The sequence below is a fragment of the Balaenoptera borealis genome, assembly GCF_965194805.1.
Source record: "Balaenoptera borealis genome assembly, contig: HAP1_SCAFFOLD_943, whole genome shotgun sequence".
NCBI lineage: Eukaryota > Metazoa > Chordata > Mammalia > Artiodactyla > Balaenopteridae > Balaenoptera > Balaenoptera borealis.
In genome coordinates, this window is record NW_028123263.1 from 189,177 (window position 1) to 214,315 (window position 25,139).

Below are 25,139 nucleotides of genomic sequence, written 5' to 3' on the forward strand. Positions count from 1 at the left end.
GCGACTAAGTCCGAAGCGGACTGGTGTGAAGCGCATCTAGAGAGTAACGTGTTTCCGCCCAGCGCCGCTCTGCAGTGTTTTCACTGCACGAGGGCACTTGGCCAAGGGCCAAGAAAGGTGAACGGGGCTGAAAATCCTGCCTATACTCCATGCTAAGCCACATGCAAAGGTCTCCCCAGAGACACGGGGCGGGGGCCATTTTGGAGGGACACAGAGAACTTCTGGAAGGCCAGCATGCATGGAATGATTTTCAAGATCCCGGGTCTGTGGTGATTTTGCTCATTGTGCTTATGGACTGAGGTACCCATTTAGTCCTAATAAGACCAGAGATAACACATTGTGAGAGAGATGAAAAATGACATGTAACACTAACAGTGTGTGTTTTCCTCCAAGGGGCTTTTTTCGATTCCTGCTGCGTAAGAGAAGCTCAGGGGAAAGTGAGAGTCAGGTAAATTTGAAGGGGATATAGTACTGTGGCGAGAGAAAGCAGGGGAGATGCTGAATTAATATTTCCCTTTCTGTGTTCCAGGAGGGCTTTTTCGGGAGAAGGCGGCCACTTTGGCTTAGGGATATGTATAGGCCTCTCAACGCCACACGCAAGGAAAACATGGCACAAAAGCTACACGACAGGGAGTCTTCTGATGAGGATGAGATGTACTTCTATAAGGATGTACCATAAATGGTAGGGGACAATTTAAAATTCTCATCTAAAATGAGGAAATAATGAAAACTATCATTGTTCCTTTCAAAAGTAAAAGCCTTGGCATTATTCTTCTTACCCCAGGGAAGTCATCAAAGCCCCAGCAGAGAAGCTTCTGGCTGCATATTGGGTTGATGAAGAGGCGGGTGAGGAAAGTGAGACCGCACACGAGACAGCCACAGAGTGAGCCCTGTTCTGCCTCAAGCCACCGGTAAATTTTATTTTCTAATATCGGCTTCTCAGCATTGCTTGTAAAATACTTCTTTTTCTTATATTAAAGTGTATAAACTCATAACCAAGTCTAACCAGGTGGTAAGGAATTAAAATGTAAATAGTTGAATATTTATATACCAATAACAGGGGCCTGCAAGAAGAAGCAGAGCTGAAACTAGAATCCCTCATGGTAGCCAGTACTTCCACAAGAGGAAACGTGGGCAAAGGAGGATGAGTAGAAGGATGAAGAGGGGCTTCCCTCCCTTGTTTCCCCAGTATCATCAGTCCCTGGGAACTGGAAAACATACCATCCTCAAGGGGCATAGATGAGTAAATCAAATAGCAATTTATTCTGGTGCTCTCTCTCCTGGTTCATCAAGTACCAGTTATTTACAACATGCTCGACCTCCTGCCCATAGAGGACCATCTACTTCTGGCCCCTCTCGTACGGTCATTGGGGTTGCCAGAATATTTGGATCACTGGGCCTCCCTCCACTGTGGAGCCAAGGCCTGACTTTTCTCCCAACTTCTCAAACTCATGTACAGCTGTGTACCCTGTGTACCAAGGTAGGGGGTTCTCCACCATTTCAAGCTGGTGGAAAATTCCCATTGTGTTGTTTTCTTTCTTTAAAACAAAATCCCAACCGTTGGATAACTAGCAGGGAGGTGCCAGAAAGACAGGGGAAAGAAGAATGTGTGAGAGCAGCCATTGCCCAAGACGGCCCTCCTCAGGCCCTGGCCTCTCCTGCCCCCACTGCGGGTCAGCTGTGTGCTGCTCGCCTCCCTCCAGCTCAGCCCAGCACCAAACCTACCCACCTCCTGCCTCCCCCAGCACAGGCCCAGGGCTGCATGATTCCACGTGATTATATAGTGACAGTGCCACCTGTGGAAGGGGACCTAGAGGCAGAGACAAGCCCGAAGTGGGAGAGGTGAGGGAGAGGTCCGAGCACCACCCTCGTCCCACTCCCAACAAACTGGCTCCCCCCCTCAGGTTTCCGTTATAAACAGCGCGTGCGGAGGCGCGCGTGCCCAGGCGCGCGTGCGAGGCGCGCGTGCACAGGCGCCCCGAGGCGCGCGTGCACAGGCGCCCCGAGCCGCGCACGCGCAGTAAAGGTAGGATGGTGGCGTTGGTACCTTTTGTGGTTCCCATCGTGGGTGACAAAACCTTGTTGGTGTGGGAGCTGAGCTCTGGACCCACGGCCGAGGCCTTGCAAGTGAGCCGAGCCGGGGCAGAGGGAGGGGTGGAGGAAGCCACCTCGCGCCTCAGTAACTGGGCGCCCCGGGGTACTGCTTCAGCACCTCATCTGCCTGTGGTCTCTGCTGAGAGGAATCTTAGTTCTAGAGCCGACCTGAGTAGTCAGCTCGCCCCCACAGATTTTTGAGAGATAGTTCCCAACAGCCGGCATTGCCTCCTAATGCTTCTCGAAGCTTAGGATTTCAGAGGGAAACCTGTTGCTGAAATGAGAAGTGTTTGGAGTTGCAGGATCACCACAGTTGCCTGCGGCGAAGGGCTGGGGGAATAGAAAGGAACGGGCGGTTTGGCTTCCTGGGCGTGAAATTTCCTGCACTTACTTAGCATGGGCCCACCCTACAGCATTCTCTGTTCACAGTCTTCTCCCAGTTTGGCCTTCTGTATTCGGTCCGAGTCTTCCCAAACACAGCAGTGGCCGGTCCTGTGTTCTATGCCATCATCGAGGTTTATTCAGCAAGGGATGCCCACAGAGCCCAAAAGGCATGCGACCAGAAGCAGCTTTTTCAGACATCTCCAGTGAAGGTGGGTCCAAATGTGGAATTCCTCGCTCTACTGGGATGAAGTGCTGAATTTAAAACTAATAGGCCATCGGGAATTCCCTGGCGGTCCAGTGGTTAGGACTTTCACTGCTGAGGGCCCGGGTTCAATCCCTGGTCTGGGAACTAAGATCCCAAGGGGGGGGCGGGGAATAAAAGGCCAACGTTTGTACAGCACTGTGGTGTACAGAATGCTCTCAGATGCACTGCTCCACTGATCCCCCAGTTCCCCAGTTCTTTCTTTCTTTTTTTTAGATGAAGAAACTCGAACTCAGGATGGTTAAGTGACTTACTTAAGGTTTATGACAGTAAATGTGGAAACTAGAGGCCAAACCCAAACTGAACTGATGTTAAAGCCCATGTCATTTTATGCTGCCCCTTAATTTAAGAAATCTTCACAAGAGTCTTCCTTATATTTACTTTTATGTAGATTTTAAATGTGTGAGGTTGACAAATTGTTTTTAAAATTAATTAATTAATTTATTTATTTTTGGCTGCGTTGGGGGCAAGGGCTGTGCAGAGTAGGAGGTGTGTTGACAGTCTGCCACCATATCTGCCCGTCCTCTCCTCATGGCTCATGTGGGGTGGCTTTTGTTAGCCAGGCCTTTGTCACCTCATGACGTAAAAATAATCTCTAGTATTTTCTTCAAGTACTTTTGTAATCTGTCTAGAATTTGTTGTATTTGTTTTTTAGTGTGGTTGAGGCAGGGGATCTAACTTTTCCCCCCCTACAGGAAGATCTAATTGTTTTCAAATCTTTCACTGAATGGTTTATTCTTTCTTCCCTGGTCTCATATACTATCTACATCTGGACTCTATTCTGTGATCCAGTTATCTTGTCCTGTACCAGTACCAATATCACACTGCTTAATTCCAGTTGCTCTATAACATATTTTATATCTGGTAGGGCAAGGTCCTACTCTTTGACCTTGTTTTTCATACATTTCATAACTATTCTTACACATATTCTCTACCAAATGTCAGCTGGCCAGGTTTTATTTAAAAATTATTTTGGATATAAATGGATTGCATTGAATTTGTAGGTTAATTTGATGAGAATTGACCTCTTTACAACATTCTAGGAGGATGGTATCTCATGCCATGTAGTACTTCTTCTTAATGTCCTTCAGAAAAGTTTTAATATTTTCATCACATAGGTCTTACAAATTTTTGGTTAAGTTTATTCCTAGGTACTTTATGCATTTTTATTGATATAGTAAACGGGATGTTTCTTCTGTTTTTTAGTGAGTTATTTGTGTTATATGGGAAAGCTATTGAGGCTTATATGTTGATCTCTTGATTTTGTATGTAGCCATCTTACTCATGTTACTTCCAATAAAATTTCAGTTGATTCCTTTGGTCTTTTTAGGTCCCTCATTTCATATGCAAATGTGTTTGTCTCTTCCTTTCCAAGACTTCGTTTTTCTTTTCGTACCGATTAAGACCTCCTCCACATTGATCGATAGTAGCAGTAATGATGGGCATCCTACTCTTGTTGTTGACTCTAAAACAAGGCTTAGGTTTCTGCTAGATACTTTTATTTTCTTTTCCTACTTCTAAGAGTTTTTATTAGGAACGATCTGTTGAACGTTATCTAAAACAGTCAATAAAATATATCGCCAGCTGCATGCAAGACCCTAAGTTAGGTACTGTGGAAGAGGCAAAGGATTATTAAACAGGGTAGAATTCCTTTCCCTAAAAAAGTTATCATCTCACTGGGTAGATAAGATTTAAAGTAAAAGGGAATGAATACGGATTTGGAAATAGTTGTAATGGATAATCATGATCATGTTTTCTTTCAAAACAGACTTATTCTCATCGAATTGCAAAAGGGGAAGATAAGAAAAGAAGCAGAAGGTAAATATTGGTCTTTTAAAGCAGAATTTTACAACTAGAGGAGAACTTAGAACTCACCTATTTCAATTTCCTCACCAAAGGCAGGAAGAATGTTTAATTACCCTAATGGTTTACCCTAATTTATTTATCAGCAGAATTAGCTCCCCAGCCCAAGCTGAGTTAGAACAGGACTGGCACAGATTCATCTGCTTTCACTAGTCCTTTAAGGAAAGAGGGTGGACGGGGAGAGGTTTTGCTTGCACCTGTTCCTGCTGGCCTGGTGCCTGGTTCCTAGACATCAGGCCAGGCCAGAGGCCTTCTAGGAGGCTCTGGGGTAGGGAGGGCCACATGGTTGGGGATTTAGGGGCTGGCCTCACTCAAAGCTGACGAAAGGTAGCACATATGAGTCCCTTCTGTAAAGTGGCAAGAAAACTTCCCTTCTCACCCTACTGTTTTTCAGGCCCCTACTCTCTATTCCCTTTATCCAAACCTCATAGAACTTTAACCGGGAGAAACTTTAGACAGTAGTTTGTCTCTTCCTTTTATAATAAGGAAATGGAGAAAGAGAAAGGGAAAATATCTTGCCCCATGGTCATACTGCTAGTGATTATCAAAAAGAAGAGGGTCCCTTTCCACTGAGGACTTCTCTACTGATCACACTGTGCTTGGGCTGTGAGCTCCGTTTTATGTCACAATTCAGTATACACATACTATATGGGCATAGGTAGTTTCTGAAACAAATTTATTGTGCACTCTGATTTTTTTCTATTCTATTTGTATTCAAAAAGAGTATTTCGTGTTTCCCTGCTGGTCATGGCCTTGAAACTGATTTCACAATTCACTGACACCTCAGTGACAGCCTGCAGTATGAAAGTCAGAGAGCTATAGATAACTTTGCTAGTTGGGTTCAGGTGTTTACTTGGTGTGATTCAACTTATAGGATAGGATAGAGCAGCCAGGAAAATAAAAGCACCTTCTCCCCACAGCCACACCCCCAGCAAATGCTGCATGTGCGACTAAGTCCGAAGCGGACTGGTGTGAAGCGCATCTAGAGAGTAACGTGTTTCTGCCCAGCGCCGCTCTGCAGTGTTTTCACTGCACGAGGGCACTTGGCCAAGGGCCAAGAAAGGTGAACGGGGCTGAAAATCCTGCCTATACTCCATGCTAAGCCACATGCAAAGGTCTCCCCAGAGACACGGGGCGGGGGCCATTTTGGAGGGACACAGAGAACTTCTGGAAGGCCAGCATGCATGGAATGATTTTCAAGATCCCGGGTCTGTGGTGATTTTGCTCATTGTGCTTATGGACTGAGGTACCCATTTAGTCCTAATAAGACCAGAGATAACACATTGTGAGAGAGATGAAAAATGACATGTAACACTAACAGTGTGTGTTTTCCTCCAAGGGGCTTTTTTCGATTCCTGCTGCGTAAGAGAAGCTCAGGGGAAAGTGAGAGTCAGGTAAATTTGAAGGGGATATAGTACTGTGGCGAGAGAAAGCAGGGGAGATGCTGAATTAATATTTCCCTTTCTGTGTTCCAGGAGGGCTTTTTCGGGAGAAGGCGGCCACTTTGGCTTAGGGATATGTATAGGCCTCTCAACGCCACACGCAAGGAAAACATGGCACAAAAGCTACACGACAGGGAGTCTTCTGATGAGGATGAGATGTACTTCTATAAGGATGTACCATAAATGGTAGGGGACAATTTAAAATTCTCATCTAAAATGAGGAAATAATGAAAACTATCATTGTTCCTTTCAAAAGTAAAAGCCTTGGCATTATTCTTCTTACCCCAGGGAAGTCATCAAAGCCCCAGCAGAGAAGCTTCTGGCTGCATATTGGGTTGATGAAGAGGCGGGTGAGGAAAGTGAGACCGCACACGAGACAGCCACAGAGTGAGCCCTGTTCTGCCTCAAGCCACCGGTAAATTTTATTTTCTAATATCGGCTTCTCAGCATTGCTTGTAAAATACTTCTTTTTCTTATATTAAAGTGTATAAACTCATAACCAAGTCTAACCAGGTGGTAAGGAATTAAAATGTAAATAGTTGAATATTTATATACCAATAACAGGGGCCTGCAAGAAGAAGCAGAGCTGAAACTAGAATCCCTCATGGTAGCCAGTACTTCCACAAGAGGAAACGTGGGCAAAGGAGGATGAGTAGAAGGATGAAGAGGGGCTTCCCTCCCTTGTTTCCCCAGTATCATCAGTCCCTGGGAACTGGAAAACATACCATCCTCAAGGGGCATAGATGAGTAAATCAAATAGCAATTTATTCTGGTGCTCTCTCTCCTGGTTCATCAAGTACCAGTTATTTACAACATGCTCGACCTCCTGCCCATAGAGGACCATCTACTTCTGGCCCCTCTCGTACGGTCATTGGGGTTGCCAGAATATTTGGATCACTGGGCCTCCCTCCACTGTGGAGCCAAGGCCTGACTTTTCTCCCAACTTCTCAAACTCATGTACAGCTGTGTACCCTGTGTACCAAGGTAGGGGGTTCTCCACCATTTCAAGCTGGTGGAAAATTCCCATTGGGTTGTTTTCTTTCTTTAAAACAAAATCCCAACCGTTGGATAACTAGCAGGGAGGTGCCAGAAAGACAGGGGAAAGAAGAATGTGTGAGAGCAGCCATTGCCCAAGACGGCCCTCCTCAGGCCCTGGCCTCTCCTGCCCCCACTGCGGGTCAGCTGTGTGCTGCTCGCCTCCCTCCAGCTCAGCCCAGCACCAAACCTACCCACCTCCTGCCTCCCCCAGCACAGGCCCAGGGCTGCATGATTCCACGTGATTATATAGTGACAGTGCCACCTGTGGAAGGGGACCTAGAGGCAGAGACAAGCCCGAAGTGGGAGAGGTGAGGGAGAGGTCCGAGCACCGCCCTTGTCCCACTCCCAACAAACTGGCTCCCCCCCTCAGGTTTCCGTTATAAACAGCGCGTGCGGAGGCGCGCGTGCCCAGGCGCGCGTGCGAGGCGCGCGTGCGAGGCGCGCGTGCACAGGCGCCCCGAGCCGCGCACGCGCAGTAAAGGTAGGATGGTGGCGTTGGTACCTTTTGTGGTTCCCATCGTGGGTGACAAAACCTTGTTGGTGTGGGAGCTGAGCTCTGGACCCACGGCCGAGGCCTTGCAAGTGAGCCGAGCCGGGGCAGAGGGAGGGGTGGAGGAAGCCACCTCGCGCCTCAGTAACTGGGCGCCCCGGGGTACTGCTTCAGCACCTCATCTGCCTGTGGTCTCTGCTGAGAGGAATCTTAGTTCTAGAGCCGACCTGAGTAGTCAGCTCGCCCCCACAGATTTTTGAGAGATAGTTCCCAACAGCCGGCATTGCCTCCTAATGCTTCTCGAAGCTTAGGATTTCAGAGGGAAACCTGTTGCTGAAACGAGAAGTGTTTGGAGTTGCAGGATCACCACAGTTGCCTGCGGCGAAGGGCTGGGGGAATAGAAAGGAACGGGCGGTTTGGCTTCCTGGGCGTGAAATTTCCTGCACTTACTTAGCATGGGCCCACCCTACAGCATTCTCTGTTCACAGTCTTCTCCCAGTTTGGCCTTCTGTATTCGGTCCGAGTCTTCCCAAACACAGCAGTGGCCGGTCCTGTGTTCTATGCCATCATCGAGGTTTATTCAGCAAGGGATGCCCACAGAGCCCAAAAGGCATGCGACCAGAAGCAGCTTTTTCAGACATCTCCAGTGAAGGTGGGTCCAAATGTGGAATTCCTTGCTCTACTGGGATGAAGTGCTGAATTTAAAACTAATAGGCCATCGGGAATTCCCTGGCGGTCCAGTGGTTAGGACTTTCACTGCTGAGGGCCCGGGTTCAATCCCTGGTCTGGGAACTAAGATCCCAAGGGGGGGGGAATAAAAGGCCAACGTTTGTACAGCACTGTGGTGTACAGAATGCTCTCAGATGCACTGCTCCACTGATCCCCCAGTTCCCCAGTTCTTTCTTTCTTTTTTTTAGATGAAGAAACTCGAACTCAGGATGGTTAAGTGACTTACTTAAGGTTTATGACAGTAAATGTGGAAACTAGAGGCCAAACCCAAACTGAACTGATGTTAAAGCCCATGTCATTTTATGCTGCCCCTTAATTTAAGAAATCTTCACAAGAGTCTTCCTTATAGTTACTTTTATGTGGATTTTAAATGTGTGAGGTTGACAAATTGTTTTTTAAGTTAATTAATTAATTAATTAATTAATTTTTGGCTGCGTTGGGTCTTGTTGCTGCGCGCCGGCTTTGTCTAGTTGCGGCGAGCGGGGGTTGCTCTTCGTTGCGGTGCGTGGGCTTCTCATCGCGATGGCTTCTCTTGTTGCGGAGCACGGGTTCTAGGCACGCGGGCTTCAGTAGTTGTGGCTCACGGGCTCTAGAGCACAGGCTCAGTAGTTGTGGCACACGGGCTTAGTTGCTCTGCGGCATGTGGGATCTTCCCGGACCAGGGATCGAACCCGTGTCCCCTGCATTGGCAGGCGGACTCTTAACCACTGTCCCACCAGGGAAGTCCCGAGCTTGACAAACTTTTGTCAGATGTAACATAAAGGAGGCTTCATCATCATCATCACTCTCAAATTGCCTATTCAGAACTCCCTTCAGCTTCCAGAAGATGGTTAAAATATTCTTTAAGGCATTGTAGAAACCTTATTCCATATTAAGATGCCATCCAATTTTACTTCCCCAGAATTAACATTTCATTATGTGCCTCCATTCAGCCACCATTCCTTTTTCAAGGACCTTTTCAATGCCTCTGAATAAGTGAGTGAGGCTTCGATTTCCCAGACCTTTCACTTTATAATTGTGTGTCTTCTCTGATTGGCTTCTTGCTCTGGCTACTTCCTACTGACCTTGCTGCCTATTCTCACCCCTATTTCTTTACTCACTGATTTCACCTTTATTGAATCTGAGAACTCTCCTCAGATGTGACTCCAGGTACACTACCTCCCACTTCTGTACCCTGTTTAACACCCTCTTCAATCCTGGCTGTACTCCCTGGGGTTGAAATGATTTCGTGTCAGACATTCTTTAATTTGCGAACCCTGCGACCATTTCACATAACCCCTCAGATATTATGGATGGTCCTGGAAAGATTATGAAACAGTTACTTGGTATCAGTTGTGAGTAATGAGTTCTTTTCTTATATTGGACATTAAGACCATTCCATAAGCTTAAGTTCTGAGATTGTCACAGCATAAAGCCCGTCACTGATAGAGTAATGAGGAAAATGTTCTACAAGTCACTATAGAGTTGAGAGGAAAGGGCATTCGTATTCGATTTCTTTATTTAATGCAGAGCCTTAGCTTACTACCCACACCCCCGAAATTGTTACGTACTTTAATTATGCGTTCTCTTTAAATTTTATTTATTTATTTATTTGCTTGCACCGGGTCTTAGTTGCAGCAGGCGGGCTCCTTAGTTGCGGCTCAAGGGCTCCCCAGTTTCGGCACGTGGGCTCCCCAGTTGCAGCAGGCAGGCTCCTTTAGTTGTGGCTCGCAGGCTCCTTAACTGTGGCGTGCAAACTCTTAGTTGCAGCATGCACGTGAGACCTAGTTCCCTGACCAGGGATCGAACCCGGGCCCCCTGCATTGGGAGCACGGAGTCTTAACCACTGCACCAGCAGGGAAGTTCCAATTATGTCTTCTTTTATTCATTAGCAGGTATATATACTTCTTATCTTTTTTCCCCTGTATTTTTTATAAATACAGACAAGAGAATAACATCTTCAAATAAAATGAAGGAAAGGCCTAATGTATCTGAGTTTTTCTCAGTAGCACGAAGGGAAATGTTTGCCAGCAAGAACTGTGGCAAGCTTATCCCAGATGTCAACTGTCTCTACTACCCAGGGGCTCAGAGCCCTTCTGAAGCTTCCTAATTGTCCAGGACAGCTCCATTATGACTCACCATACAGGGCCTAGCTTCCCTGTTTTAAACGTTGCGACACTCAGCATTTAAAAATTAATCTCCATTTCTCCTTCCCAGCAGGCAGCTTCAGTTGGAGAAAGTAATTTCATTTTCTTATGTACTCATTCATTCACTCAGTCAACAGACCATCCCTCCTCTATTATGTGCCAAGATGTATGCTTGTTTCTGGTAACAAGGAAAGAATAATATATGGTTCCTTCAAGCACTTAAGGAGCTCATAAACTAGTGACAGAGGAAGATGCACAAACACATCAATAAAGAATTAACAATGCTTTGACTTTATTTGTATTATTTGAATGTTTATGACTATATTTACATACTGCACCCTGTTCAAAATGGAAATAGACATTTAAGAAAGAACTAGTGATGTAAAAACTCCACAGTAATATGTAAGTTATTTAGAGAGTTAAGACTGGAAATATTTGCACTCTCAAAGAAGCTTGTTAATGCAGATGAACCTCTAATTCTTTTGGTTGCTTTATTTACATTCATCGAGGTATACGTATTCCCTCTTCTAACAGGGGTTAGTAACTTGGGGAGGGGGTGCTACAGATTAAGGTCCTAATTCAGTGGCAGGTCCATCTTATCTCCTCTTCAGGTCATATTCTCAAGCAGGAGCTACAGGATGAGACGACTAAAACAGTTCACTTCCTTTGCTTACCCCCAGCCCCATAACAGGCTTCTGCTGGGCTTCCTTGCTTGCTTTCATCATCACTTTCACCACCAGAGGTCAGGGAACCTTCCGGTTAATCAGGGGCCCTGGAAATGATGCAGAAAAGTACTGACTTAAAAATAATAAATAACATTTATTTAGGGCTCACTGTGAACTCATTGCTTAAAATGTCCTACTTAATCTTCACAACCACTCTATGAAATTGGTATTGATAAATCTCAGGTATATCCAAAATAAGTCTCTATGTAGGGTTGTGATATTTTTAGGTCTTTTATGTCTTCAGGTTCGTCTCGGCACCAGACATAAGGCGGTTCAACATAATACGCTTGCCCCAAACAGCTCCAGATGCCAAGAATTGGCAAATTACTACTTTGGTTTCAATGGGTGGTCAAAAAGGATCATCAAGGTAAACTCTGTAGATTTTCTTTGACTAACCAGACTCCTTTCAACATTGAACTCCTAGACTTTAGAGAGAAGAATGGAACAGGGCTATGGGGAGGAGATGTGGGAGGCTTCCACACGGAAGTATCTGAGCATTGGCCTGCCACCTAGAATTAGTGATAATCTCAATGACTTGGATGGTGGTGTCCATAATTTTCTCCAGTATTTGTATGGTATATAATAAAAAAGAGTTGTCCATATCTAGTCATTCATTTGCAAGTCTCACTTGATTTTGAAGCTATAGCATACCTCAACTATTACCTGGGATTGCTGGAGTTTAGTTTTAATTTCTAACAACAGAATATTTGGAAGTCTAGCCTTTCATTCAAAATCCTAACAGCTTCAGGATCTTTCTAACCTTGAAGAAAGGGAAAATGAAGATATTGTGACACCACTTCAGAAGCAATAGCCTGAAGTTCTTCTGTGCTTCAGAGGTGGTGTTGCCCTCCCACGAGTGCAGGAGTCCTGGAGTTGGCATGGCTGAGGAAGGAACCTTTGGATAAGTTGGAGGAAGGTCTGTTTTCCAGTATGTGTGTGTGTGGGGAGGTGAGGGAGTGGGATTGCTCTTTTTTCCTTTCTTTCTGAAACTCAACTTTTCAGATACATCATCACCTTTTCTAAGCAACTAAAGCCCTGGGCAGAATTTTTCTGCCTGACAATATAGGTTTTTATCTTAGGCGATACCTGACAGCACCTTAAACTTTAGAATTTTAGAACTGACTGCCTGCCAAGAAGCTTAGGAGGAGGGAAAATTAGTTAGTTTTTGTTTTTGGTTAATAATTTGTTTTGTGCTAAAATAGTCCTTCAAATACAGATGTCTTCTGGCCTTCAGTTATCCCAACAAAATCATTGTCTAAAGATTGAAATAAACTCTTGTGTAAATGTTCAGTCCTTTGCCTCCTATAGAAGGGCCTGAGCGGAAAAAGTAAATGTAGATCCCTAGAAAGGGGATTCCGATTGGTACTGAGTTTTTTCCTACAATCCATGGCACTTGGGCTTAGGGTTTTAAGTCAGAGGCAGGGCTGTTAGCGAATGGAGTAGAGGAGGCTCCACCATCCACCTGAGTGGGTGATGGTTGAGGAGAGGCCAGATCATCTGCACTACCACCAAATCTATCTCCCTGTATGAATCCAGCCCTTTACGCACAGGAGAGCAGGGTCTGTAGCAGTGTAGCCTCAGCTTGTCCATTTGAAATCTGTGAGTCATATGAGATTTGTGCCACGTCCTTGGTTTGCATTTCCCGTCTAGTTAGTATTTTAGGAACTTCCAGAATAGATCTGAGCAGTGAAACTGTGCCATGCCAGGGTATACCTACAACAGAGACATTCAGCTGTACCCCAGTGTTGTGCCTGCCCTTAATCACTAAGGTAGTGAGCTAAGAATCACAGATGCTTTTTTAGTTTTAAACATATAACCTAGAAATCAGTTATTCAGATGATAGGCATTTTAAATTCATCTGTTTTGGTTGGATTTAGGGTCATTATCATTCCTTATGAAAAGGAAGGTAACCCAGAAGCTTGCTATTCAGAAGACTATGACAGATGCATTCCAGAAACTGCTGATTGTGGTTTTAGGTAAGACCTTTTTGACTGTTCTTGAAGTGCTTCAGTTTCAGTGAGCAAAGAAACTTATCTGAAAAGTTAATTGGATGAAAGTAATGGTTATCTAAAACATTACATATTCTTTCATTCACCAGATGCTTTCACAGCAGCAGTCTTAAATTTGTTCTTTGTGGCATTTATGAGAAAAACGACAGCAACTATTATTGTCCCCAGTGTTGAGATGTAGAATGACTTGCCTCAGTTCATACAGAAAGTGTTTGGTCCCGTTCTTCCTCAATTGCTTGCTTTTCATACAGAATAGTGCAGTTATAAGCCTTGGACACCTGTGTTTGAGTCCTAACTTTGTCTCTTAGATTTTGTTGTTGTTGTTGTTGTTGTTGCAATTTTAGGTTTTTCTAGCCAGAGACATTTGAAGGTATTTAATATCTCTAAGCTGCAATTTCTTTATCTGCAAATAGGGTTAGTAATTCAGCTTATCACCTAATGGGGGATATTGTAAGAGTAAATGAGATGATGAATGTAAAAAGCTTAGAACTATGCCTGAAACATAGTAAGCAGACAAAATATATTGACTATTATTATTATCGTTGTTGTTTTCTTGTTGAAGAGTTTATTAGATTATGTTTTTGGAATCAATTTAATTTCAGTTTTCATTTCTGATATATTGGGTGAATATGATTCTTTTTTTTTTTTTTTTTTTTTAGGCATCAATTTTATACACATCAGTGTATACATGTCAATCCCAATCGCCCAATTCAGCACACCACCATCCCCACCCCACCGCAGTTTTCCCCCCTTGGTGTCCATATGTCCATTCTCTACATCTGTGTCTCAACTTCTGCCCTGCAAACTGGCTCATCTGTACCATTTTTCTAGGTTCCACATACATGCATTAATATACGATATTTGTTTTTCTCCTTCTGACTTACTTCACTCTGTATGACAGTCTCTAGATCCATCCACGTCTCAACAAATGACTCAATTTCGTTCCTTTTTATGGCTGAGTAATATTCCATTGTATATATGTACCACAGCTTCTTTATCCGTTCGTCTGTTGATGGGCATTTAGGTTGCTTCCATGACCTGGCTATTGTAAATAGTGCTGCAATGAACATTCGGGTGCATGTGTCTTTTTGAATTACGGTTTTCTCTGGGTATATGCCCAGTAGTGGGATTGCTGGGTCATATGGTAATTCTATTTTTAGTTTTTTAAGGAACCTCCATATTGTTCTCCATAGTGGCTGTATCAATTTACATTCCCACCAACAGTGCAAGAGGGTTCCCTTTTCTCCACACCCTCTCCAGCATTTGTTGTTTGTAGATTTTCTGATGATGCCCATTCTAACAGGAGTGAGGTGATACCTCATTGTAGTTTTGATTTGCATTTCTCTAATAATTAGTGATGTTGAGCATCTTTTCATGTGCTTCGTGGCCGTCTGTATGTCTTCTTTGGAGAAATGTCTGTTTAGGTCTTCTGCCCAGTTTTGGATTGGGGTGTTTGTTTCTTTAATATTGAGCTGAATGAGCTGTTTATATATTTTGGAGATTAATCCTTTGTCCGTTGATTCATTTGCAAATATTTTCTCCCATTCTGAGGGTTGTCTTTTCGTCTTGTTTATGGTTTCCTTTGCTGTGCAAAAGCTTTGAAGTTTCATTAGGTCCCACTTGTTTATTTTTGTTTTTATTTCCATTACTCTAGGAGGCGGATCAAAAAAGATCTTGCTGTGATTTATGTCAAAGAGTGTTCTTCCTATGTTTTCCTCTAAGAGTTTTATAGTGTCCAGTCTTATATTTAGGTCTCTAATCCATTTTGAGTTTATTTTTGTGTTTGGTGTTAGGGAGTATTCTAATTTCATTCTTTTACATGTAGCTGTCCAGTTTTCCCAGCACCACTTATTGAAGAGACTGTCTTTTCTCCATTGTATATCTTTGCCTCCTTTGTCATAGATTAGTTGACCATAGGTGCGTGGATTAATCTCTGGGCTTTCTATCTTGTTCCATTGATCTATGTTTCTGTTTTTGTGCCAGTACCATATTGTCTTGATTACTGTAGCTTTGTAGTATAGTCTGAAGTCAGGGAGTCTGATTCCTCCAGCTCCATTTTTTTCCCTCAAGACTGCTTTGGCTATTCGGGGTCTTTTGTGTCTCCATGCAGATTTTAAGATTTTTTGTTCTAGTTCTGTAAAAAATTCTTATATAATAATCGGCTACGTTTTTGTGAGCCTTGAAAGTGGTCATGCTACTGAATAGCGTTGATTGTGTTCCCTATCGAGTTATACAGCGGTGAGAATGTGACAGGCTGTGCCCAAAGGAAACTCTATGATTAGTAGATTCCCGGAACAGAATTGCTCCCCTGCTTCACAGCCCTGCAGGCGTAGAGACTGAGAAACCCTAGCTAAGTTGTCAGAGACCTTATTTGCTTGTAAGAGTTGACCCTGGATTGGTCTTGGCCTTCCAGGCTGGGCAGTCCTTCCAGTGAAGTTTGACTTCCCTGGTCATCAGGCAGAATCTCCATCAGCTGTCAACTCTGGGTAACAACCTTTAAGAACCAAACTAAATGTCTGGGTTGTTTGTCCCTAATATGCAAAGGTATTCCTTATATGTACTCAAAACTCCTTGGACCAAAAAGCCTGGTGGCTCTAGCTTGCCTTGAGGAAAGCTGTATTGTCCAAAAGGCACATGGGCCAGTTTCTGCCAGTAGAGTGTTCAAATGCTCTCTCTGTCTGTCTGTGTCTCCAAAGCTTTGTTCATTGTATCTGGTAGAATTTTGGTCCCAAGGAGTAGGCACTTGCCTTGCTTCTAATATGAAGTATCTATTATAGTCCAGTGGTATCTATCCCGGGTTTGAACTCACTTTGACCCCCACCTAATGCCTTCCTATTTACTTGTATTGTGATTGAACATTTTTGTTTCCACAGCTTTTCATTCCTTTGTCATTATTCCTTAGTTCTTATTTCTAAGATCAGAAAGGTTTTTGAACCAAAGTTGACACTTCTTATATATTTTTTCACAAATAATTATGATAAAAACTGAAGTGTCAGATGAGGGAACTTCTAGGAAAATGCTCTTATTTTCTGCTTTTAGAAATCAAAAGAATGTCTAATTATCGGGTGCTACCATTGTATACAGGAAGTTTTAGAACAAGAAAACTTCTGAATTGATCCTTGTTAACTTTATTTCAGAAGGTGGTAAAATAGCTGTGGCATATAGACCCTGTGACGAGGTCACAGATGATGCTAGAACCGAAGAGGAACTACAGGGTTTAATTCAAGTATGTGGAGATAAAAACTCAAGGGGTACACAGCCAGTGTAGCCGTAATTCAAAACAACCAGCAGGATTTGGAAGACTTTGGCATGTCTACTCAGCTCTGTCATCCTTCGGAAAATGTGAAACTCTGAAACTGCTTTTGAGGCAGGGAATTTCTAGGACTTCTCCAAGTCCCGAGCCTTGTCTCTGGCCCCTTATTTGAAGTTTGGAGAGCAGGATTGAGGGCCATCAGTGTACGTCTACAGTTGTGGACACAGGAGAAGACACAGGCCTTTTAGAACTCCCCTCAAATAGAATTGCAGGGATTTGGGAACAAAGTAACTATGGCCTTAAGTGTGATTATGCTACAGTGTTTAAAAACTATTCATGCCTTTCAAGTAAGGTATATTACCCAGATCTCAGCATCTCATATATATCTTGTGTTAAATGTTTTGCAGAAGAACCTTTCTGTAAATCAATTATATGGATGCCTCGAATTAGGGATTAAGTTGTCAATGTAATTGCTAAAAGAAAACATTAATGTACTGCATATAGGATTTTTATTAAAAAGGAGCAAAAAATGTGTTTCATGTCATTGAGAGCTTAATTTGGGGCTAGATTTCTGATTACTTAACTCACCCCAATGTTGCAAAGTTTGTTTTGAAGGGAAGAAAGTAGAGAAAGAAAAGGTGGTTATGTTCTGAAAAATGTAAAAATTTTGAAAGTTTTTCCTGTACAAAATAATTAATTTAATTCAATTTAAATCAGTCAAGGAAACTTCAAACATATCCATGTTTGGGCTTTAAGAAGTCTAACTTCCTGTGAAATGTGAGAGGAAAGGATTCCGTATTGATACTAAAGATTTCGGAAACCTGATTATAACCACAGATCCATTCCTAAATGAGGCCAATCTTGGAATCAGTTCCATTTAGAAACCATTATGTGCTAGGCACTGGAAATAAGATGAAGCTCCTTCTGTCTTGGGGTTTAGGTGTTAAAGGTGTACCAGACAATTAAAAAGGACTAAAATTAAATAGATTATGAAAAGGACTGTGAAGAAAGTAAACTGGGTGCTAGTTAGAGTATTTCAAGAAAATTACTTAACATGCTGACTTTAACATTCTAAGTGTCTTCTCCGCGTGTGCACACAGGGTAGACCTCTGAAAAGTGACACTGTAGTTTTTTCTAGATTAATGGCTCTGTTGAGACAAGGTGGGATGGGGGAAGTTTTCCCATGCTAATGTAAAGGGCCGTTCACTTGGTTTTAGACTCTCTTTCCCAGAATGAATTGCTCACCTGCCCCAAAGCCCTCCTACAGAAGTTCTGGAGTCATCACTGATTCAGTGGTAACGGCTAATAATAGAGTGGTGAATTAATAATGAGACGTGAATACTGAGAGTTTGGAGGAAATGGCAACATTTTAGAATAACTGTAAGGTGTGTTCCCCTCCCGCCACCCTAACTGGTGCTCATTTTGCAGGTCAGCTACTTTTCTTGTCAGCCGTGTGGCCAAAGGGGGGAAGAATGCCTCTCAGACTTGAGCTTTGAGGAGGAAGGGTTCACATTGCCAGAACTGGACTAGCACTTTTGAATTTCCCAGAATGCCAGGTCCTGTGGTTTCCTTGGGAAGCTCTGCATCCTTCCCAACCCCCCGCCACCCCTGGGCCGCTGGAGTTTGGGGCCACTCGGGTCTGCAGCCCAAATCCCGCCTCCTTGTTTGGGGCCAGGGAGGGCAGGGAGGGCTTGGGAAGAGGGCCCGGCAGGAGGTAATTGTCGCTTTTGCAAGGGGAAGAATGGCTTGCGCCCTGGGGACTCTGGGAAAAAGGCCCACTCTGGTGGCGCGCATTGGATCTCCCCACGAACCTAATAATGGTGGTGGCGGAACTAAACACGTCATAAATAACGGGTGGGGCGTTAGGCGGGGGAGGGGCGCGCGGTTGCTGACGTGAGCCCTCGCGTCGGCGCTGGCATAGCAGTTCAGCTCGGACGCAGGATGTGGCTCCGGCTCCTCAGTGGCCTGGGTCACTGCGCCTGGGAGCCGCCGCGTGTTATGTCCCGGCTGCGCCTTTGGTTGCCACGGCTCTTCGTCATGTGGCAACAACTGTGGCTAGTAGTCCTGGCAGTTCAGCCTCCGGAGTGGGCCCTGGACCCCGTCCAGGTGACACCCAACCCCGCGCGGCTGACCGAGGCTTGGTCTTCATACGCCTCAGACCCCCCTCCCAAATTGCCCCATGCCCTTACACCCCTGGCAGAAGCCGGGGGCTTTAATTATTTGACGGCCTCGTCTCCAGTCCAGATGTTGGCCCCGCCTCATCAGGAGTTGACTGAGACTGAGGTTCCATACGCGGACACGGATTCGGTTGGAGAGCTGCCTACAGGGCCAGATCAGTTTGCTGTTCCACATCAGGATCTGAATAACAAGCAAACCCAACATCAAAAGCTCCCAGAGGAAGTTCCAGTGCTGGATTGGAATCAGAATCAGGCCTTGGTTCTGCCTTCTCGACACAAAAATAAGAGTAAAAATGTACATCCAGATCAGGCTGAAGGTCACCAGTCATTTAAAATTCTTGTTCCACCTGTAGGTAGTAAGAGCTCAAAACCAGTGAAGTTTATTGTTTCACCCCCAAACCTGAAGAAAGATCTAGTTCAGCATCAACGGCTTGCCAAATTTGTTGGAACTACAGGCCAATTTGAAGGAAAAATTCAGGGTCTAGAACAACAGTTGCAGGGTGATTATTTAGATCCCAGTATGGATGCCTTTTATCCTGAGGAGAGGCTACCTACAGATTTTCTGGGGAGCCCAGATGAACCTCCAGAGCCCCCTGAGGAAGCTGAAATTTCTCCATCCCAGCAGGAGGCCCACACTCGTCATCCAGAGCGCACTGAGGAGGCTGAATCTTTACCCCAGCACGAGGCCCCTGCTCAGCATCCACAGACCCCTGAGGAGGTTGAATCTTTTTCACCCCAGGCAGAGGCCCGGGCTCAGCCTCCAGAGCCCGCTGAAGAGGTAGAGCCACCTCCACTTCAGCAGGAGGCTCCATCTCAGCCTTCAGAGGCCCCTGAGGAACTAGAAACTTCAAGTCCTCAGGAGGCCCTAGCCCAGGCTTTGGAGACACTTAAGGAGGTTGTAGTTCAACCAGTAGCACATCATGGGGTAAATGAAGCTCAGCAGTCAAATTTGTACCATGTCACTGTTAAACCTCTGGATCTGGCACTTACCATAACTCCACAGGTCACTAAAGAGGTTGAACCTTCTCCAGTCCAGCAGGAGACGCCATCTCAGCCTCCAGAGAGCCCTGAGGAGGTTGAACCTCCGCCAGTCCAGCAGCGGGCCCCATCTCAGCCTCCAGAGCTCCCTGAGGAGGTTGAACCTTCTCTACTCCATCAAGAGGCCCCAACTGAGACTCCAGGGTTCCCTACTGAGTATGTACTTCAAATTCCAGTGAGTGATGAGGTAGCATCTCTACCTGGCGTTCAGCGTCACGCTCATTCAAACTTGCCCAGTGTTACACTTCAACCTCTGGATTTGGAACTTACCATCACTCCAGAGCCCACTACGGAAGCTGAACTTCCTACAGCTCAGCAGGAGGCCCTGGCTCCACCTCTTGAGCATCCTGAGGAGAGAGAATCTTCTCCAACCCAACAAGAGACCTTAGCTAAGCCTCCAGAGCCTCCTGGAGAGGTTGAGCCTTCACGTGAGCGGGAGCAACCAGCTCCGCCTCCAGAGCCTTCTTCAGGGGAGGTGGAACCTTCTCCAACTCAACAGGAACAGCCAGCTCAACCTCCAGAGCATCTCGAAATGACAGTTTCACCTCCAAGTCACCATCATGCTGAGCATTCAAACTTATCCAGTGTCGCTGTCAAACCTGCAGATGTGGAGCTTACCATAACAAAAGAACCCACGCCAGAGGTGGGACCTTCTCCAAATCAGCAGAAGCCTTCAGCTCAGGCCTCAGTGCCCCTTACTAATGCAGAATTTTCTACAACCCAGCATGAGGCCCCCACGCTGCCTTCACAGCCACCTGAGGAGGTTGAACCTTTGCCAGTTCAACAGGAGGCTTCAGCCCAATCTCCAGAAGCCGGTCCACATAACAAACCTTCAGTACAAGAGGAGACCCCAGCTCAGTATCCAGAGCATCCTGGAGAAGAAGTTACACCTGCCACAACCCAGCAGGAGACTCCAGATCAGCATCCACAGGCTCCTGAGGTTGTACCTTCTCCACCTCAGCAGGAAGCCAGAGCTCAGCATCCACAGTCTCCTGGTGAGGTTGAATCCTCTCCAACTCAGTCTCCAGAGCTCTCTAATGTGACTGTAGTTTTCTCTCCGGAGCATCATGTGACAACAGTTTCTCCTCTAGGTCAGGATCAAGCTCAGCTTCTGCAGCGGCCCGATGTCACTGTTAAACCTGTGGGTCTTGCACTTATCGTAACTCCAGCGTTCACTAATGAGGTTGAAACTTCTCCACCCCAACAAGAAACCTCGGCTCAGTCTACAGTGTCCCCTGAGCAGTTGGAACCTTTGTCAGTCCAGCAAGAGGTTTCAGATCAGCATCCAACCCCCACTGAAAATGTTGAACCTTTTCCAGTTCAGCAGGGAGCCCCAACTCAACCAACATACCCCGAGGTGACATTTCCAAATCCAGAGCATGTTCAGGCTCAGCATCCAACCTTGACTGAGGTCACAATTCAACCTTTGGACCTTGAACTGACCATAAGGCCCGAACCCACTAAGGAGGATGAACCTTCTCCAACCATGCAGGAGACCTTAACCCAGCCTCCAGAACCACCTAAGGAGGTTTTTGTAGCTCAGCCTCCAGTATATCAGAACCCAATAGTTCCAGCACCAGATCAGGATCACACTGAGCCTCCAACATCACCCAGTGTCAGAGTTCAACCTTTAGACCAGGGGCTTACCACAACTCCAGAACCTACTACAGAGTCTGAACATTCTACAGCCCTGCAGCAGACTACAGCTCCCCCTCCAAAACACCCTGAGGTGACACTTGCACAGCCAAACCTGACTCAAGTCACAGTTCCACCTGGGGACCTGGGAGTTAACATATCTCAGCAACCAAGGCCATCTGAGACAGTTCCTTCGACTCAGTATTCGGTACCCACTGGTCTTCCTGGTGTAAAATATACCCCAGAAAAGAAGCAGCCAGAACAGAATGCCACCACAAACATCAGCATATGTGAGCTCTGTACCTGCAAAAATGAGACACTGTCGTGTGTTGGTCTCAGCCCAAAGCAGAAGCTCCACAGAGTGCCTGAGCCAGAGCCTAACGCCTACAACGGCACCTTCACCATCATGTAAGAATCGCCTTGCCTCATTTGTTCTCTGCATCCTGCCTGACATGGCAGCCTTTCTTCAGGTCTTCCTGGGTCCTCCTTATCTCCCCAGCCCACATTGACTGACTTTCTGTTTCCACCTTTTGTTTGTCAATGATTCCTTGTCTTCATTCTCCTTCTTACTATTTTTCCCTCTCCTCCAGTCTTTTACTTTTAATTGCCCTTATTTTTTTCCTTCTCCATTTTTTTACCCCATTCTTTAATTCCTTAACATCTACTCTTCTCCCCTCTTTACTCCATCCTCTTTACAGCGACATGTCCCTCTCCCCATCTCATTGGTGGTAATACAACAAAGTGGTTAAGAGTAGAGATTCCGGAGCCAGACTACCTGGGTTTGAACCCAGGTCTGTCATTTATTAGCTGTATGACTCAATTTCCTCATCTGTAAAATGGGGATTATGGTAGTCGTCCTCTCATAGGATGACTCCTATGACTCCTAAATCTCCCAATGACTCCAATCTCATTGGGAGATTTAGATGAGTTAATATAGGTAAAGGTCTTCTATCAGTGCCTAGCATATATTTTAGTGTTAGCTATTATTATTATTCAATCCCTCAGTTATATCTAGAACTCATCTTTGTCCCCTGGCTTTCTATATGTAGCACCCATTTTGTGCCCAACCCAGGGCTAAGTACTGTGGGAGCCACAGAAGTCTATGGCATTGTCTCCAGAACATGACAATGACAAGTGGGGAGAAAGGGGATATGCCTTAAAAGGGAGGTAATATATAATTAAGTATTCAGAGAAATACAGATAGGTGCTGTAATTCACCAGAACCTGTAATCACAGGGGTGTGGAGGTCACGGAATGCAGCATGGATAAGCTAAATCTTTAGCTGGGACTTAAAGATTGGCTGTGATTTGTCAGAAAAATAATAGACAGTACAGTCTAGGCAAAGGTGTGACTGCAGGGATGATCAGAATTTAATAGATTAGTCTGGCTGTAAAGAATTGGGTTAGGCAACAATGAAAGATAGGATTATGAAAAACCTTGGCTATCGGCAATGGGGGTTTGGAAGTTACGCTCTGAGATATGGGGAGCCATGCAAGTTTTCAAGCAAGAGAGACAAATGATTAAAACAAGAGGCTGATTTTAGATTTCATATGTAGAGCGATCTAGAGAGGAACGCTTGATTCAGGGAGTCCAAATAGAATGCTTTAGCAAAATCTAGGAGTAAAGTGAGAAGGGGCCAAATTAGAGTGGTTGTGATGGAAGTAGAAAGAAAATCCTGGGAGTACTACAGAGGAAAAACGGACAAGATGTAGTAATTGACTAGAGTTGGGGGATTGTAGTACAGGAAAGAGACAAATCACATGTGTTGATGGGCAGAATGATGGTGGTATAACAGGTGGAAATCCAGCAGTTGGCAAGCAGAGTCGGTTTGAGGGAGATGAGTTCAGTCTTAGGCATCTTTTATTGGTGAGCATAAAGCAACCAGAAGGCTCTGTTTGAGTGGAAATGTCCCTCAGGCAGATGGGCAGACAGGTATCCGTTTTGACTTATTTCTGACTCGCGTGAAAAATGTGCATATAAACTGAACAGTTACATTGTTGCTGAGGGAAGAGGACAAAGCTAAAGCTGAAGATTCAAAGTCATCCACTGAGTGAGTGGTTCAAACTGAACCTCAGGCGTTTAACAGCTTCTCTTAAACATGTCTAATTCATGGATACATTCTCACTGTTTAAAAAAAGAAATGTCACAGAAGTATATAGGATAAAATGTGAAAATTCCACCCCACCTTCCCTACCACCAATAAGGTAACTCCTGTTACTGTTTTGATGTGTGTCCTTCCTTCCGAGCTCTTTCCTTTGCATTTTGTTCCCCTAATGAGGTAATAACTTTACTCCTTGCTCAGTAACTCGTGCTTTTCCCTATGCAATATGCTTAAGAGAGATTTTCGTATTAGTCCCTCTAATTTCTAATTGCCCGTATCCTTCTAACACCTGGACAGATTCTGAGGGCACTGAGCCAAAGCTTTGGTGTTGCCTAGCATAGGATTTCTTTATATTCATTTGCTGATATTGATAAATGTTTGCCATTTTTCTCATTGATTTGTAGGAGTCATTTTAGACACATAAGTGATTTTGGAAAAAAAGTAATTGGCATTATGTATCCAAGAAATTGGACAGATAGGAAGTTCAGGTTCTGAGGAGATGCCTCATTGTTTGTGCCAGTGGCCTCACAGTATGTTTTTATTAATTGTGCACACCGGGAAGCTGATAAGCTGTGGGAATTAGAAAGCTGGTCTTTTCTGCATTTGAATATTCCCCACACGGTGGCCATGATTCTTTTCCTTATTCTCTACATTCTTTTCCTACCTATTCAAGGATATGAACTGTGTTTCTTCACAGAAATTTCCAAGGAAACTCTATTTCTTACATTGATGAAAGTATATGGAAGGCATACCGCTGGACTGAGAAGCTGTGAGTATACTCTCCCCAAATATGAATACAAAAAGTTAACTGCATTGTAAGATCCTTCTTGGTCCAGAATTTTGAGGTCAATACCTGTGAGAAAAGGTATTTCCCCTTCCATATCCCAAAGCAACCTGATGATTGAAATTCTGTGTTTATTTTAAAAATTAAATTTGGCAGGACCTCTTTAAAATCAGTAAGAGACAATTTAAACTTACTTTCCATTATACAAGTAATACATGATTATATTCTCAATAGATAACAATGAAATAACAGGTATAGTGAAAACCCTCCTTGTGCCCTAATCCCCCACCCACTACTTTGAGTTTAGTATTAATCCTTGCAGACTCTTTTCCATACGTTTGAGTACATACATACTTACAGATAGCAAAATAGGTTTGTGTGTTTTTCTTACCTTTTTTTACGTAAGTAACATCCTGCAACTGGATTCCTTCATTTCATGATATGTCTTAGATTTCTTTCCTTCCCAGTACATAGAGGGTTACCCCATTCATTTAAACTCCTGCATAGTATTCCATAGTATGAATGTATCACAGTTTAATAATGCCCCTATTGAAGGATGTTTAGATTATGTCCAGTTGTCTTGTTACTTGCATTGCTGCAATGAATATCCTTGTACATGCATTTTTGTGAGCCTGGTCATTTATTTCTATAGAATAGTTATCTAGAAATGGGATTGTTGGGGTGAAGGCTATTTAGATATAAAATTTTAATTGCCTTCGAAAAAGTTGTGCCAGCTTATATACTCCAGTCATCCTGCTGTGATGACATTCATTTCCCCACACCCTACCAACACTGGATATTCTCCTTTTTTTTTTTTTTTTTTTTTTTTGCTAATCTGACGGGTGAATAAAAGGGGTCCCATCTGAATTTGAATTTTTCGTATTACTTGTAAACTTAAATATCTTTATATGTTTACTGAACATTTGTATTTCATCTCTGAATTGTCTGTCCTTTGCCCATTTTTCTGTTACTATTTTTTTTTATTGATT

At 44.3% G+C, this 25,139-nt stretch overlaps 2 protein-coding genes and 2 long non-coding RNA genes across 7 annotated transcripts in view; all 4 read left to right on the plus strand.

Moving 5' to 3' along the window:
• Positions 1-392: 392 nt before the first annotated feature.
• On the plus strand, positions 393-2,794 carry LOC309621730. 3 transcript variants are annotated; one of them, XR_014240236.1, is made up of 4 exons: positions 393-448; positions 530-682; positions 785-911; positions 2,524-2,794. It is a non-coding gene; the product is annotated as an uncharacterized lncRNA (long non-coding RNA). The 3 variants fall into 3 exon arrangements; XR_014240237.1 differs by lacking the exon at positions 2,524-2,794 and adding an exon at positions 1,061-1,263; XR_014240238.1 differs by lacking the exon at positions 2,524-2,794 and having other exon boundaries at positions 785-1,005.
• A 3,147-nt stretch (positions 2,795-5,941) lies between these two features.
• On the plus strand, positions 5,942-6,812 carry LOC309621741. 2 transcript variants are annotated; one of them, XR_014240239.1, is made up of 4 exons: positions 5,942-5,997; positions 6,079-6,231; positions 6,334-6,460; positions 6,610-6,812. It is a non-coding gene; the product is annotated as an uncharacterized lncRNA (long non-coding RNA). The 2 variants fall into 2 exon arrangements; XR_014240240.1 differs by lacking the exon at positions 6,610-6,812 and having other exon boundaries at positions 6,334-6,554.
• Positions 6,813-7,553: 741 nt separating this feature from the next.
• The window catches only part of LOC309621732 (leucine-rich repeat-containing protein 37A3-like), a 53,899-nt gene continuing 36,313 nt past the window's right edge, over positions 7,554-25,139 (plus strand). The window contains 7 exon segments of the mRNA XM_082409077.1: positions 7,554-7,665; positions 8,046-8,225; positions 11,398-11,520; positions 11,896-11,961; positions 11,963-12,053; positions 13,030-13,129; positions 24,064-24,135. Of these exon segments, the coding sequence (XP_082265203.1) occupies positions 7,570-7,665; positions 8,046-8,225; positions 11,398-11,520; positions 11,896-11,961; positions 11,963-12,053; positions 13,030-13,129; positions 24,064-24,135 (728 nt within the window). The 5' untranslated portion in view covers positions 7,554-7,569.
• On the plus strand, positions 16,305-19,734 carry LOC309621740 (leucine-rich repeat-containing protein 37B-like). The gene is made up of 2 exons (XM_082409081.1): positions 16,305-18,873; positions 19,596-19,734. Exons 1-2 carry the CDS (start codon positions 18,357-18,359, stop codon positions 19,601-19,603), a joined length of 525 nt encoding a protein of 174 aa, XP_082265207.1. The 5' UTR covers positions 16,305-18,356; the 3' UTR covers positions 19,604-19,734.